General features: G+C 42.5%; 1 protein-coding gene across 6 annotated transcripts in view; it reads right to left on the bottom strand.

Moving 5' to 3' along the window:
* Positions 1-16,765, bottom strand: part of LOC139053133 (sulfhydryl oxidase 1-like) — a 140,147-nt gene that overhangs the window by 81,890 nt on the left and 41,492 nt on the right. For all 6 annotated transcript variants that reach the window (XM_070530285.1, XM_070530287.1, XM_070530284.1 and 3 more), the window contains 4 exons: positions 15,578-15,674; positions 9,546-9,715; positions 8,271-8,405; positions 3,643-3,766 (listed from right to left, as the gene is read on the bottom strand). In XM_070530285.1, the coding sequence (XP_070386386.1) occupies positions 3,643-3,766; positions 8,271-8,405; positions 9,546-9,715; positions 15,578-15,674 (526 nt within the window). The remainder of the gene's footprint in view (positions 1-3,642; positions 3,767-8,270; positions 8,406-9,545; positions 9,716-15,577; positions 15,675-16,765) is intronic.

The raw sequence follows: 16,765 nt of genomic DNA on the forward strand, positions 1-16,765 counted from the left end.
TTACGGGGAATTGATGGGGTATAATAAGGCACAGGTTGGCGAGAACAGACAACTAGCAGAAATTACTCAATTTTCCAGAGCTAACATAAGCCAAATACACAATTTTTTAGTATAATGGCTTACTAGGTTAATTTTTTTACCAGTTACAATATAATTGCAGTGTTCCAGCATGTTAAATTAAAGCAACTTGCTAATAAATGCACTTGCATATCATTATTCAATACTCAATTCAGTATTTGATGCTAAGTATTCATATTCGGTTAATATTCTAAAATCTTGATATTCACACACCTCTCCTAATTTGCTATCGCAATCGATGCTTTGCCTTTCGAGCGAAACTGCAACTTTATTCATCTGTTTAATATTGCGTGGGGTATAGTGTTGCTGGAAGTTCTGCACGCTTTGCCAAATGCACTGCCATTCCCTGCAGTAGGCATCATGGTTAGCTCTGGTGGCATCATCTGTTGTCGCCCACCAAGTAAATTTCGTTTTGGATATCGTTTTAGTTTCTGCCTGCCATTTTAGAAAGCACACTATGCAATCGGAAAGTGACAATGTACATCTCGGGTTGGAACCCCACCAGCTCGATGCTCCAATTCGGCATCTCCTGCTTCAATGATTCGCTGCGCCGAGTGGGCATGTCAAAACTTCCTGCCAAAATCCCCCCTCTCAAAGGAGCTGCGGACCCAGGCCGTACTTGAGGAGGCAAACATAAGCTTGCTGAAGCTGCAAAAATGACAATGTGCGTTTTTGGCTGCTCGGGCCTCACCGACTTGGCGCAGATCACAGTCTTGTGCTTCAACGATTCGAGCAATACTTCGCTGAATAGATGTCAACTACAGTTGAGTCTGCCAAATTCTCTTAGTGATTTCGGATCGTACATTTTCCCAGTTAAGATGTCTTTTTTTTTTTTTTCAGCACATATGAACGAGGTTCTACTGTAATTCTCTAATCATTATGTGCATTTTCAGTTTTTCTTTACACAGTTGTTAGGACTTAAAAGTTATTTCTAGGTTAATTCACAACCTAAATTTCGGTTATGCATTTAAAATATATGAAAAAAAATAAACAGCTGCCCTACATATGCATCTGGTCTATTCAAATAAGTAGCCCTTCCATATCTGAGATGAACTGAGTCAAGACTTCACAATCCTAAGTGAAAATTACTTTCCGCAAGTAGAGTTAATCTATCACAATCCTGGCTGCTTTTCAATGCTCCAGGCAACTGGGGCGCACACTATCAGTTTCATGTGTCGATCACAGACAGCAGCTTTATACCATATTCCATGCCAATAAACTTCAAAAAAATGTGTTCCAGGATTAATTTTTCATACTTGCAGGTTTTAACAAATGTACATTTTAAGACAAGAATGAATGGTTGTGTGTCTTTCGTTTAATCCTTGTCTTAAGGGGCCACAACACTGCATTTTCAAGCCTGAATTAAGAATTGTATGTTAAATCACACGCATCCAACAGCAAGCTGGCATAATTTGAGCGCATTCGGTGCGATTGAAAATTTGTATTTAAATTTTTTATATTGCAGTTGAAACGTACAGCAGTTTGGCCCCAGGTGAAGTGCGTTCTGTGTGGTCGATGCATGCGGTATATGAGTGGTTTCGTTTTTGCATGTGCATTTCAGCGGTCAGCCGAAGATAGTTCCTACAGGCATAGTCTGGTTTCTGCTGCTTTTATCATACGAGTGAAAGAATTCAAGGCACAATGCAACGGTGATACCTTTCATGCCCCATTGGATGCCAGAGCGTGAGCTAAATGTCTGGCACGATGCATACATTGTTTCAAAATGTTTTGGAGCAGACGACACAGCGGAGGCCCCATACTTGTTGGTACCACACAAACCATGCCAAAATTCTGGTTGCTGTCAGTGATTCGAAATTCAAATTTCACGTTGAAATGTGCACTTGGAGCCTAGTTTCTTTTGTGCATAAAATCATATTGGTCCCTTTACACTCAGTTGCAATAATTAACTGAGAATAGTAGTTATTAGACAACCATAACATGACCAAAGTGTGTGCTTGTTAAAACCTACATGCCAATAGAATAGCAGAGATTAAAATTCTAATGGGACACAGTTGCTTCATTTCGCAGCTCGCCAACATGGCATTGCAGATGGGCACAATGCACATATCCAACAGGCAAAATTAAGAGCTATGGCTATAAATCATTGCATCTGTAGCAACAACAGCACACAATTTTGCTTTTAGAGTCACGAAGACAGTGAGAGAGGGGCAAGCAATGTATTAAAAGCTTTTTGCTTACTGGTAAAAGATTGCCTGTGTATCACTAATTATTCCGACACTATTCTAATGTGCTGTTCCATTTCCAGCTTCACATGCACTCATAGCAGTGGCTTATTTGAGACCTCAAAATGTATACTTGGGGCTACTCCATGCTGAAGAACCAGATACAGAGCAATCGCATATCACACTTCTATGTATTTATGTGTAAGAGATGTTCTGATCAGTTATTTCCTGTTAGTGTTTCAGTTTATGCTGATGGTACATATAGGCAAGATGTACAAGAGGCATTAGCTGTAATATTTATTTCAAATACAAGCTGCATTCTCAATGCTGCCAGATTTCAAAATCCAAATTAGGGAAAAGACTGACATTTTTTGTGACAAGTGTAGAAGAAAAAAAAAGGAGACGATTATATACAAATGTTTCAGTGCCAAAACAAGCTAAAACATTTAGTATGTGGATCAGGATTCTGCCCAGAAAATTTCGAAGGGTGGACATTTTGCGGCCAGGGAGGAGTACACATGTGACTAAGCCTTTCGCTCTATATATTTTTTCCGATACGACCATTCCGCCAATTTGAATTGAAGTGTAAGTTCAACAATTTTGCATTTTGGATGCATTAATGAAACTAATGTGAGCCAGCGACGCATCCTACCACAATTGCCAAACTTTGTCAGGACAAACAAACGCACAGCTCACCGCTGTCAAAATAGTGCAAAACAGGTGCTGGCGATTGAAATCTACGTCATTCAATAGCTGAACTTCCTGTGACCACGTGGCAGCAGCGACGCTACTTTTTTCATTTTTCGTTCAATCCGTTCACTTTATTTCTGCACAGTGAAATATGGCACTATGGCTACTTGAAGGTTAGATCTCCCCTCTTTACGATGGTTCCAAAATGACGGCATAGTGTGAACGGAAAGTCGCGTGCTCCACGGTGCAATGGCACCTACTGACACCCAATCTTTTACCCAATTTTTGCTAACAGCGCACTAGAAAAGTGCAATTTTGTCAACGTTTAGGTCACTTTTCTTTCTTATATTTCGCGAAGTGATAAAGGAACACCCGAAGATTGCGAAAAAAGAATTGTAATCAACCAGAGCACCGAGCGGTAAACCCAGTGCAGTGAGCAGTAAACCGGAGCAGTGGGCGGCATTTCCACTGCTGCCCACCGTGGGGAGAACCCTGATGTGGATCTATAAACCATAGTTTTCTTTTTTTTCTGAACTGCACTCTCTTTTCCTCCCTAGCATGATGAATAGCGAGGTGTGGAAGAAAACAATATGTTACCTTTCCTCTACATTGGCCCCTTTCTGACATGAGGTACCCAACAGACCATAAGCATTCTTAAAGCTAGGCAAAGCCATCCACAGCTGGTACGCACCTTAACCAAAACATCAACAAAGTGCACCAGAGCGGCAAGTTCAGTGCGATTGAGATGCTCATGGCCAGCCACCTCTTGGCGCAAAGAGTAGACCAGTGCATTATTTAGGTCAGCCAGGTACACCCTGCAGATAGCCACAACAGTTGCATGAACACAAGAAGCCGCTTCATGCATTTGCAAAGCATACAAAAGTAGTAGGTAATTCATGTTTTGGTGCCTATTTTAGGGTATCTCCCTTAAACATTTTCAGCAGTCATGCAGTGAGTGGCTGTGTTAAGAAGGTGAATGAAGACAGCCCCTTTTGAGATAATGCACCACTATAATATTAAGCACAATAAACAAGAAAGCCTCTACTTTTCAATTTAGAGCCTTGTGGACACTGTAACCAAAACTCGCAAGATTGAGATGGTTTGGCCCAAGACTGTTAACTGAAATCGAGAAAGGCAAATGAAATGTCCCTTGTGAGTATCTAGAAGACAACTAAATACGATATAGAGTAGATAAATAGCAGCTAAAATTTTTAATGCCTTTAAACCAACTTTCAGACCTATGTAATGCTGTTCTGAGACTCCTAACAGTTCGTCTTCTGCCATGTGCAAGACACCATGTAAACAATGTAAAAAGCACTAATAAAAAATTGTCACACCAGAACTGGTCCTTGTCCTAGACTGCTATCACATGTGAATAGCGAGCACAACATAATCATGGACTGTACTCCTCTATCATTGAATGTGCTACTCTATCACCGTAGCGTTAAAACAGTCTTTGTGGGGGCATAGGGAGGAGTATGAGCAAAGAGCGGTAAGTAAGCATTACTCATGATGAAGAACAGAGATTACCACTAGCTGCTGATGTCTTGGAACAATGTCAAAGGAATATTACAGCACTAGAAAAGAAAAAAAGCATGTGTCTTCATTCAGAGTGATGTTGATAGTGGAAGATCTGCCTGTCACTGGCTATGTCCTCTTGCTCGATATCAACTGATCATCGTCCTATTTTTCAGGCTCTCACAACATATACTGCCTAGACTCGTGTAAGGGCCGCACCCTCAACTTGGCAGCCCAGGATTTGAAAAAAAAATTCCAATGGAGAAGCAATTATGCTTGGTGTTCTGATGCCACCAGTGCGCATTGGCGAATTTTTGCACGCTGCATACTTCTGCGTGCCGCTATTAGATGGCGAGAGCCAGGGAGTGCACAAGTCACTGGCTATGCCGGCATGATTTTGACCAAAAGGTGCAGTCCCGTGTAAGGGCCACACCTCATCAAAATTGTGAAATAAAAGTGTGGCACTTATACGAGTCTATGTGGTAAATGGCTTTGCAAGTCTAAACAGATGCTTTTACTTCCAAGGACTGCACTGCAACCAGCCACAAACTAGCCCATATTTATAGACATGTTGCACAGGCATGTACTTAAATGCTAAGCTAGAATACCACAGTGAAGAAGACAAAAAACTACCCGCCCACCCCATTAATGTAACATAAGAAAACACAATGAATCAATTGTTGGCTGCTAGATGTCGTGCTGTAGCAAATATGTGAAAAGGTTACTAGGGCTGGTAAACTTTAAAACTGGAGATGCTTTCACACTGCTGAATGTTTCACCTGGAGGCAAGTGTCATGAAGCATTTACACTATGACAGAAAAAATACCACTGGTGCAAACACGCATTTAGGTCAAGGCGTGATTCATCGCAATCATCAAGCGACACGAAAGCGGTCCGGTCAATGGCAAAGCAGAGCGAGCACCAACAACAGTCTTTGTCCATGTCATTTGCTTGCGTCTATGTCTATCACTACACTGGCAAAAGAAAGGAAGGATTGCAGCTGTTTGGCTGATAACTCCACTGCACAGCTTTCATAATTTTACTTCATTAAAAAAAAATAATCTCCATACAAGCATAAGTCTCACTCACTACTTCAATCTGCAACAAATGCAGCACTTTGGTATAGCACTAGCCACCAGAAGCAGCGCTAGACCGCTGAAACCCTTCTCACAGCTTTAGCAAAGCAGCAAGTTCCCGAGTGCTTGGAGCAGCTAAACTATTGCTAAAGTTTCTCAATGTAATTAGATTTATAGCTAGATTTTGCAAAAGCAGCCGATGTAGCTACAGTAAAACCTCGGTAATTCGAACTCGGTTAATTCGAAATCACAAATAATTTGAAGGTGTTCTGTGGTCCTATACTTTGCAATGTAAATTTGACCGGATAATTCAAACCAGCAGCCTAGACCAACCCGGTTAATTCGAAGATTTGGGGTGCTATGCGGATATTCCCGATCCCTATTTCACCGCAAACCAGCCGAAACGATGGCCATTCGGAGCCGTGAGGCAACAAAGCGCCTGACCCGTAGTACCGCTAGCACAAAAATCAGTCCACAGTACGCCTCGCGCACCGCCAAAACGCACGCCTGCAGAGAAGAAGACGTGCTTCACTGCAATGCAGCAGGCATACCGGTTTTTGTCACGTGCTCTCGCCCCCAACTCCACACATTCCTCGCAGTTGCAGCGATCGCAGCGTCAGTACGTGTTCTGTGCCACTGCCACTGGCTGCCATTCGCCCATTCTGTCTCCACACCTGTGGCGACGTGTGTGCATGCAACGCCGGTCTGCGTCGTTTGTGTGCGGTGGTTAAGGGTGTTGCAGCTAGGGTTTCTTTTTTTTTTTTTTTAACTGTGCAGAAGTGCCAGTGAGCGAAGATGCCAATGTATAAGACTTTAACGCTGCAGCAGAAGTTCTGCTTGATCCAAGAAGCAAATAAGAACATGTGTTCCAAGACCGAGTTGGCTGAAAAGCTCTGCGTGCTCCTCTCGACGTTGTCCACAATATTGAAGAAGTAGTCGAAAGTGCTGGAGGCCTACAGCAAGACACATTCTTCGAAGCGGTCACGAGTATGAGCTCCCATGTACCAAGATGTTAAATCAGCTTTACTTTGTTGGCTGCAGAAAGCAAACACAGCCCATGTTCCCATCAATGGAACGATACTGAGGAAGAACGTCAACAACTTGGCTCTACAACTTGGGTACGAAGAGTTCAAGTGTAGCAATGGAGGGTTCAGCCATTTTAAAGAGCCGAATAATTTGACCTTCACAGACATCTGTGGCGAGAGCGGCAGTGCAAACGAGAGCATCGTCGATGACTGGAAGAAACACACATTGGCTCCGTTGCTTAGTGTGTACGGTGCAGATCATGTGTACAACCTTGACGAGGCAGCCCTTTTTTGCAAGATGCTGCCCACAAAAACGTTCGCAGCGAAGGACACCGTGGTCAAGGGTCGAAAGCAGCGCAAGGAAAGAATTGCCGTTCTGTTTGGCACGAACATGTGCGGTAAACACAAGCTGCCGCTACTCGTAGTTGGAAAGAGTGGGAAGCCTAGCTGCTTGAAAAATGCGCAGCTGCCGCCAAGGGATGAGCTTATCTACCAGCACAAGAGAGCATGGGTCGCATGCGCAATATTTGAAGATTACGTTCGGCAGCTTGACCACAAGTTCGCGGCAACAAGCAGGAATCTACTCTTCGTTGTTGATAATTGCCCAGCGCATGGTGACATCTCACACCTGAAAGCTATCAGGATGTTATTTCTTCCTCCAAACATCACGTCGATCTCGCAGCCAATGGACCAAGGCATCATTCACCAAACGAGAAAGACTTACCACCACCAGCTGCTCAAGCACATGCTCCTTTGCTATGACAATGGCAAGGAGTACTTCATCGACCTCCTTGGGGCCATATGTATTACTGTGTATGCATTGAAGAAGCAAGTGGAACCCACTTTGATCACGCGGTGTTTTGAACACGCTGGCTTCACGAAGGAAAGCACCGTCAATGCTGATGCTGACTATTCATCTGCACTTGATGATGAAGGAGCCGATTATTGCGACCACATCAATGCAAATGTGCTAACAAATGTGCTACTCAGACTTGGAGAGTAAAGCTACCGCTGATGCGACCATGTGTGATGACAGCGACGACGACGACGACGCTAACGAGCCCTCCCGAGCACCCGCTCTCGGGGAAGTTATCGGATCGCTGAACGTTATCTGCAGTTTTGTTGAGTGCCACGGTGGAAATTCTCAAATGCTGCAAGTAGTTGGCTGACTAGAAGATGTGACCCTTGGAGCCTCGAACACAGGAGGCAGCAAATCAGCATCTCTGATTACTTTAAGTAACCCAAAGATCGCTGAACAAAGGTAGTGCATTCCTGCAGCGAAATTTTTTGCCTGGGCTGCATTTTTTTGTGTGTTCGGTTAATTGGAAAACCCGCTTAATTCGAAGATCTTTTGCGGTCCCGATGACTTCGAATTAACGAGGTTTTACTGTACTTACACATTTGAACCACACTCAATAATATATTTCTGTGAGTGTGTATCACATTTCTGTAAGTGCCAAGTCAAGAAAAGCCCAATCTTAGCAGAGTGCTACAAAAGGGCCCATTTCCTGGAAAAGCAAGTTTTGCTGTAGAAAAATTCCAGTTCAGAAAAAAATTTCCCAATGTTTTACATGACTGACATGTCAAATAAAGTGCTACTGACAGACAAAGGAAATGTCTTTCAAGGACTCCAGCCTTTCCAATGGTACACAGTTGTGTTTCGACAAAGAAAGCACGCTGGTACTGCTGTGTCTACTCACTTGCTCATATCCACTATTTTGCTCTCCTCTGGTGATGCTGTACTAGCAGTTGTTGTGGTACTCGAGCTTATTGCTCGCATGTAAGGTTCCAAAACTCGCAGCACATTCTCTCGTGAGCCATCTTCTTCTTTCACCCTGCATACAAATTGAGCCGTTGAGCCAACAAAAGCCAAGTAAAGAAAAAATACAGCATCATTCATTCAATACCGTAGTACAACTGTAATGCACCCTAACAAGGAATACGCCATTATAGTGCACACTGTTACATCACTTTTATTTAGAACACACTCGTGTATATTATGTGTGCCACTTCTCTTTCTTTTTAAAGGCCCTTCATTCTGCCCTATTGAAAGCTTTATTATATATCAAGCAATTGCAAGGAACCACCTAGGAAGTGCTCTTCTACAAGAATATATTCTTTTTTCTACAGGCTGACAAGTGAAGTACAAGAATATGAAACGCTGTGAGACAATGATGCAAGAAGGCAAGCAATCCAAACCCAATGAAAATTCTCTCCCGCTGCCTCTGACTAATGTTTCAGGGCAAGCTTCCTCCACTTCTACTCCACTTCCTATTATAGCTGAGACCCTACACTACAAACTAGTATATCACACACCCAACTTCCCATTTCTTTCCATTTTCTTTGCTATGTGGTGCACAGGCAGCGGCCAAAGCCCCTCCTTAAATTTTCACACTTAAAGCAGTTATAGTACAAGGATGAAGGGCATTTAATGGTGGCAAGCATTACGCTGGCAGTGGCCATAGCCGCTCCTTAAATGTCCACACACAAAGCAGTTACGGTACAAGGATGAGGGGCATTTATGGTGGCAAGCATTACGCTGGAAATTCAAGAAGCAGCAGCAAAATAGACATGCAAGTAATGGTATGGTGTGCACATGTGCTTTTTGACAAGTATAAATAGCTCAGCGCACAGCAATTGGCAAATACTCTTCCCTGTCTCCATTGCCGAAGCAATGTGCACACATGCACTTCTGAATAGTATAGTGGTAAGAGGTTGAATAAGTAACGTTATCCTTCGGTGGGCGAGATGGTAAAGACAACAGCCACATTGTTTCAAATTTCTGTTGCTTTCAAGAGACACTGAGGTGCAGTATTTTGCAGGGACGATTATAGCCACAAGATCTGGTGTCCCAAGCTTCTTTCCTTACAATGTCCAAATCTGCCAAGGCGCCCTTTAAGAATGAAACATTACACTAACATTATCAGTTGTGCGTTTACAATAAAGTAAAACGAGTATCACAAAAATTTAGACACCTGAGTAGCCTAGTTGAGGTGCCATTACGATGTAGGACATACAGGTCCGCCCAGAGAACACCAGAAACACTTGTCTCATTGGGGAGCAAGGACGACAGCCAGGTTCTGTCTGAGGAGACCACCAGACGTTGCACATAAATGGACTTCCTTGACGAGAGATCCAAGGTTACCTGTGCAGTAATGCCCAATATGCTTATATGTCCTTGTATAAAATCAGTCACTTCAATGCTCTCACAATGTTTTTCATCCTTCTCGTACCTATTTATACAGGCTCACAACACCAGCACTTTCAAATACAGATAAAACAAAAAGTGAGCCTCTACAAAAAAAAAAAAATAACTACAGTAAAGCCTCATTAATTCAGATTTCATGGGACCAACAAAAATGTCCGTATTAACTGAATATTGAATTATTAAGGCTATCAAGTAAACAACAACCAAATGCTTACTATGCCAATACGTATTAAAGCAAAGCTTTCCTTGCCTCTTTCTTTGACTTTCCCACTGCTGCTGCTGCTGGTTGGCACATCGCATCGGGGGGCGGTTCAGAGTGTGTGTATACATGAAAGGAGCACGGCAGAGAAGAAAGGCGACGCGAGAAACTCGTTTGGAGCTTTGTGCTGCGTCGAATGTGCACAATGCCCTCTGGAGCTCCCTGGGTGTCGCCACATTAGCCTCTTGACAGCTATACTTATTCATGACCCCACACAAAAGCACTGCAGAAACTGCAGCACTTATTTTTCTACTAACGTGCAAGTCCAGAGGGAAGCTAGATAGTATGGCAGAGATGAGGGGGGAGAGGAAGCAGAGAATGGGTAGAACCAACACAGTCGCAAAACGAGTGAATAACAGCCTCGCTACTCCTCGCTCGCAGTTCCCATACAATGTGGGGTGGGGGAGTGACGTGAGAAGGCAAGGAAACGCTACTCTGATAGACACGACAGCAGTTGCGCGCAAACAGGATAAATTTAAGTTCAAGGTACAGTACGGTATGCTTCTGATATTTCTGAAAAATAAACACCATGCAAATTTGTCAAGCGGACAACTTACGCAGGTTGAGCAGAAGCAGAGCCACATTAAAGCGCACCGTAGGGTCTAGGCGACACTACGGAAGCGGTCACACATCAAATCAACACTTATGTGCCCACCGCAGCAGCTTTGCGGCTATGACATTGCTTGAAGTCGCGGGTTTGATCCCAACCATGGCAGCCACATTTCAACGGGGGTGAAATAAAAAACACTTGTGCACTTTGATTTAGGGACACATTAAAGAAAACCAGTGTCAAAATTATTCAGTAGTCCGCCACTACGGCGTGCCTCATAATCCTATTGTGGGTTCGGCACGAACAGCCCCATAATTCAATTTAAGTTCCATACTTTTGCCACAATGCCATATGCAATGTGACGCAATGAACATGCTCAACCCTCTCATAGGTTATGAAGTATAGTGCACAAAAATGCCTCAAGCGAACACTTCCCACTGTGTGTTATGTGTACTACGCAAACAGCAGTGGTGCATGCAACGTAATGTTTAACGTCAACATCAACTCACCACTTTTGTTTTAGACTAAACATTGAAGAAATTAAACATTTGCCATCAACATCACTGCTAATTATCGTCAATCAAAACAAACCGCACAGAAAGCTTCACTTACATCAATTCCCACAGTGCATGGGATCTGCATAATCCTTTACTTAATGAATGAATATGCAAACCCTGTTTCTCTTAGAACAGTGTGGAAGCTGCAATTCTCATCATTTCGTGAATGATTAGCGCTCGCATCAGAGAAGCTCTCGCAACTTCATACGCAGCAGGGCCACGGTGCGAGTCTTCATCCGAGACGCTTTTCACTCGCGTACACATCCCAATTATATTTTGCCAGTGAGCTGCCGCCAACAGATCACCCATCCATCACGATGTAGTCGGCACTCTTCACCCTCGACAGCTTCGCTGTTTCAATAAGTCAAACTGAAACTACCGGTTGCCGCAATAGCAAACTACCGGCAAACTACACTGCAGATGAAACCGCGATTACTATCGATGAGACCATGAATGGTGACTACGCAGTTATTAAAGTATGTGGCCAACGCAGTAAACACAAGAATAAAGGATATAAAGGCACGAACAGGCACAAAGCGTTCCTGCTTTTTTATCGTTCATGTACAATTTTCGCTGATGACTATGGCAATGCGGACTCTGCTGCTTTGTTTCAATTGGATGCTAGCGGTGCTTTTGTTTTTCGTGCCGCACATTTGTGGCGCTCCATGCTCTCTAAGCTCAGAGAGTTGTCCCAATCAACAGGTGTGTGGCCAAATATGTCTTTATTAACAAGAGCTCAACCAGTCCAAATTATCTGATTTTCCGAATTAACTAGAGCCAAATTACCAAGGTTTTACTTACAGAACACGTTGGCTTCCCATAAAACTAAATAATAGGCATGTGCGAATATTGTAAATTTCAAATACGAGTCGAATAGCCCCTGCTATTCAATACGCGCTCGATTTGAGAACTGACTATTCGAAGTTGAATATATATATTGTTTTTTTCAAACATATAAGGGCTAGAAACTCATTATAGTCTCAAAGAAGAGAGAATGATGGAAGTGCGGACTTTTCTGAATGATTATGCTGCAGGATAGCTGTGGTTGTTACGTAGAGACACCAGTTCCTGAGTTAATGCACAGGGCAGATACCTTTTACTCAATAATTTCCAGTCATTCAATAAAAATAGCTTGCTTTTGGCAGCCTATATATGAATTTGTTGGCCAATCTCGCCAATGTTCACATTCCTTTGAAACAATGTGCAGTGTTGTAGTATTACACTTCTCTCCTTACACAAATGCAGCAATGTGCATGCATCTGGTAACATGCTCTTCCCTTATTTCATTACTGTCATTGTCATGGTGCACCAGATAATGCAAAACAGTTATTTCTCATTCACAAGCTTCTCAATTTATTTAATTATTTACTTATTTATTTTTTTATTTATTTTACCCTCAGGGCCTTTCAGCATTAAAGAGGGGAGTGGGTTACACTTTGACCACAAATTGATCGGAAGTCCACCTGCCAACGGTATTACATGCATACGTAATTGTATACACACCTGATTTCTGTTTTCACAAAATAGACTCCACGCAAACTACAGTTTTCATGTTGCTTAACTCTTTTGTTACCGCTAGAAATGTGCTTATGTTCGGTGCTTTTATGTTTTGACCTTTTACTTCAAGACATAGTAGTCACAATGTATGCTGCAATACAGAAATTGCAGCCTGACCACTGGTGTTTTGAATAGATATAAAATAGTAATAATTTGATATTTTTAGTATGAGTACTGAGAGTTTTAAAAAAATTACCGACAATTACGATAATCCCTAATGCAAAATTTGAATGCAGCCGGTGTTTTCATTTCGTGATATATTGGCAGGAGCAGACAATCTTTCTTGTGTGGCACGTTGCAAACGGAGCGAAGTGCAGCACGACTGTCCATCTAAACTGGAGATTGCGAGAGCCAGTGCGTGGGTGACACAGCATGATTCACAGCAGCCGCCACCGACAAATCTACCAAACAATGCGCACTACTCTGGCGCCATCTCGTAGCGATCGTCACCGTACTACGCTTTTCTTCTCACACTTTCGCCATACCCTCCTCCGCTTTCTGCCTCATAGTTCCGCTGCACCCTCCTCTCTGCTTACCTCCTGGTGTCATCACCTGCTGTGATCTGCATTCGCTTTCATCTTTCACTATGCTCGTTAGCTCGGTTACGCTGCCAACGCCGATGCTCACCACAGGAACGGGCGCCTAAGAGCTGCGTTCCAAGAAAATCTGAGATATACAAAATACGCACCTGGTTCCTAGTTCTGAACTATTGCAAGTCAAATCATGCAAAAAAAAATCATTATGAAGATTTGTTGGCATAAATACTAGCTAAAGTGAAGCCCATGCCATGTGGGAAAGCAGTAGCTTCCCAAATGTGAAACTGGGTAAGCTCCTATTGTACAGGGAGCATTTCTTTTTACTCAATGCAGCAGGCACATGGTACATTTTTTACTGCACACTTCAGGCTCACGAGCAATGGTTGTCAGATCGGGGAGCATGCAAAAGCTTCCTCATACATGATTATTGCATTCGATCAGCTTTACTACATCAAGCAAGGTGGTCTAAGAGCATTCAAATGGTGCTGGAGCATCCAGATGCATTGTTCAGTTCCTGTACAGTGCTGTACAGTAATGTGGAGTGTTTCACATTATTGTACAGTAATCAATAAGGGCACTTGCACAGGCGGTGTTCAGAATGCTAGAGATTAGGCTGCTATCCAAGCTTCAGTCAAAGGTCAGTCTGAAATCGACTGCATGCTCTTGCGTGAGTGAAAACTCCACACAACAGGAAGGATTGCCCGTAATAATTTGTAAATATGCTGTCAAAATGCTGATGGGTAAAAGCAACCCATGGTGGGAAAAACGAAGTTGCACTTGACATTAGTTGACCCCAATTATCATACTAACACACACTCACGAGTATCTACCGTTGTTTGAGGCATCATTAAAACAGCCTAGATGTCAGATTGGAAAATTAGACAACCCGAGAGAAGTTTCTGTGTCTTCACTCCTGCCATCATTTAAAAGTTATGCTACCAAGTCGACCAAAGTGCAAATTTTGCATTGTTTTATTCAGGAAGAGCCAGGACCACTGGAGGCTAGCTTTGACAATACCTTGAATCTAAGTTTTATTTTTCGAGACTCCCCAATCAACCAAAATTGGTAAAATCTGACAAATAGTTAAAGTTCAGTTGTCATTTCAAATTGTGCATGGCATTGCTAGCAGAATTCCAAAAGAAATGTATAACAGTGTGTAGAAAATTTTTTATCAAATTGATCAACTTCTATAGGCCCGGTAACAAAAGAGTTAAGAAATAAGAAAATATTCTATATTCGATTCGATATTCGGTGGTCGTTTTTCTCTAATACATTCTCATTCGGTTCAATTCAGAAATTTTAGTATTCGAACACCTCTACTAAATAATCATGCTCACACCCCTGTATCACTATCAAAAACAATAGACTTGTAAGTACAATAAAAATTTGTTTTATCGCTAATAACAACACACTGATCCTGAGTATGGTAAAAAATATTTAGGATCTTGCAAGCAAATATTGTATAACTGCTGCAATTTAGGCCCACTGTTCCCTGGTAAAAATTCAAGCAGCATGACTAGAACATGCACAAATCAGGCATGTACACACAAATAAACGTACCTTTGTTCCTATTCTAGCCATTCTGCACTCTTTTCCAGTATAATCAGTGCCTTTTATGGATATTTGCCATCCATTTCAGGTTGTATGCTGTGGCACGCTAATATGAAAATATACCACAGAACCACCACAGGATGCTTTCATGCATAACTAGGCTAGACTTTGCACAGCAACCCCAACCAGTACACAATACAGGGTGTCACCGCGTCAAATACCATCGCTCTCTCAGGCTCTACCTCTTACAGATTCATTTTAAACATGCGGAAAATGCCAGGCCGGCAGGCCTCTTTGCTCTCCCAGTGGCATTCCTTTCTTCCATGGTGTGAAGTTGTAAACTGATCTTCCTGTTGTAGGTACAAGCACTAAAGCCCAGAACTTCAGATAGTGGGAGCACAGTCATCCTGCTTCCTATTGGGGAGACAAGCTCGTGCATGTATGCTTAGCTAGACAATCTAATATCAAAGCCTGTTGAGTGTTAAAAATAATACACATAAGCAATAAAAACTTACTGCTAGCACCACCGACAGTTAAATTTTCCCTACACACTACCAGGAGATTGGAGGATTCAACAAGCTGTCCCTGTTCCATGCTGCAGCAGGGATTGAGCTACAGATCCTTATAAGAGACATCTGCTCACTCATGTGAGCTATATCTACTTCAGCACAACTAGTACACTTTGGCAGCATGTGCTTTCTTTAATTTTATCAGTTGACTTATCAAAACGTACAACTGAATTCTCTGATCACATTTACAAAATATATAACTTGAAATGAAATGGCTCACCTCTCTCCCAATATATGAAGTGTTGCATTCCACAACAAGAATTTGGACGTCTATATTTTCAGGTACATACTCCCATAGCCCTTCTGTAGTTCTTTCTCTGAAATGCATGTAAAGTGTGGAGAAAAAGGATCACTTCAACATATCATGACCAGTAACAACTTAAGAAAGTTTCAAGGTGAAAATTCACTTGTTATGCTAGAAGAAAGAAAAAGAAACTTTACAATACAATTACGTGTTAATTTCTAAACGTAGCTGCTTTAAGTCTTGTTACGTAAGAAGGAGCAGTGCCATTATGCAAGCATATGTAATACCTGGCCACAATATAGCTTGAACAGGAAAAAGCTAATCAGAATTTCTCTAGCAAATAGTTACTCGAAAGTCTAGTACAGCAGTGCTGAGCAGCCAGCAGCTTAATGTACTATAGTAGTACCACCAAAACAAGCCTTCGCAATGAAATGAAGCCAGTGATGCACATAATGGTGAGTATTCAAACACATATATGCCTTCTAGTCTGTTCTTTCCCTTTCCAGTTTCCTTCCGGCATTGTAATACTGTTACTCTTAGCAGCTGAAGAGACACATGCTTATAGGCCATGCAACTTGGAAAGCTATAAGTCTGAAAAATGAGTGAACACCAGGAATTTTCCTCAATATGTATAGAGTAAAATTTGATCCTGTATCTACGACTCCGCAAGACAACACAAGTGCACACTTAAAGGGGCAGCTAAGGAGCAATGGTATTTAGCAGCAAATTCTGCCTCTAATGCTTGTGCAGCCAAACCTAATTGGCATCACCATACACTGCAGTGGCAACGATGCTGGCTAATGATCGCGCACTATAGTCAGTGACAGGTCAAGAATGCACGAGAAGATCCTCCATCAAAAGTGTGCTGCCACCTGCCTCCCATAATTCCACTCTTCTAGAGAATAGCTCCCTTACAGGCCAAACAGGCAAGCAAAGGGGCAACAGCAGAAATGCACTAAGCATGTGAACAAACATGGTCAGCAAGAGTGGGGAGGCAAGTGCAGGGTCAAATGCACACATAGGACTATGAAATGGAGTTAGGAATGGGACAGTTGACCTTGCCTAGAGTCCAGAGAATGTCCTGGTGTACAACTTCAGGGGTGCACCACAATGGGTGACACTAATTTTTTTTATAGACAGGTGTATTGTTCGTGTCTCAGCCAC

Source organism: Dermacentor albipictus, chromosome 1 (genome assembly GCF_038994185.2).
Source record: "Dermacentor albipictus isolate Rhodes 1998 colony chromosome 1, USDA_Dalb.pri_finalv2, whole genome shotgun sequence".
Classification (NCBI taxonomy): domain Eukaryota; kingdom Metazoa; phylum Arthropoda; class Arachnida; order Ixodida; family Ixodidae; genus Dermacentor; species Dermacentor albipictus.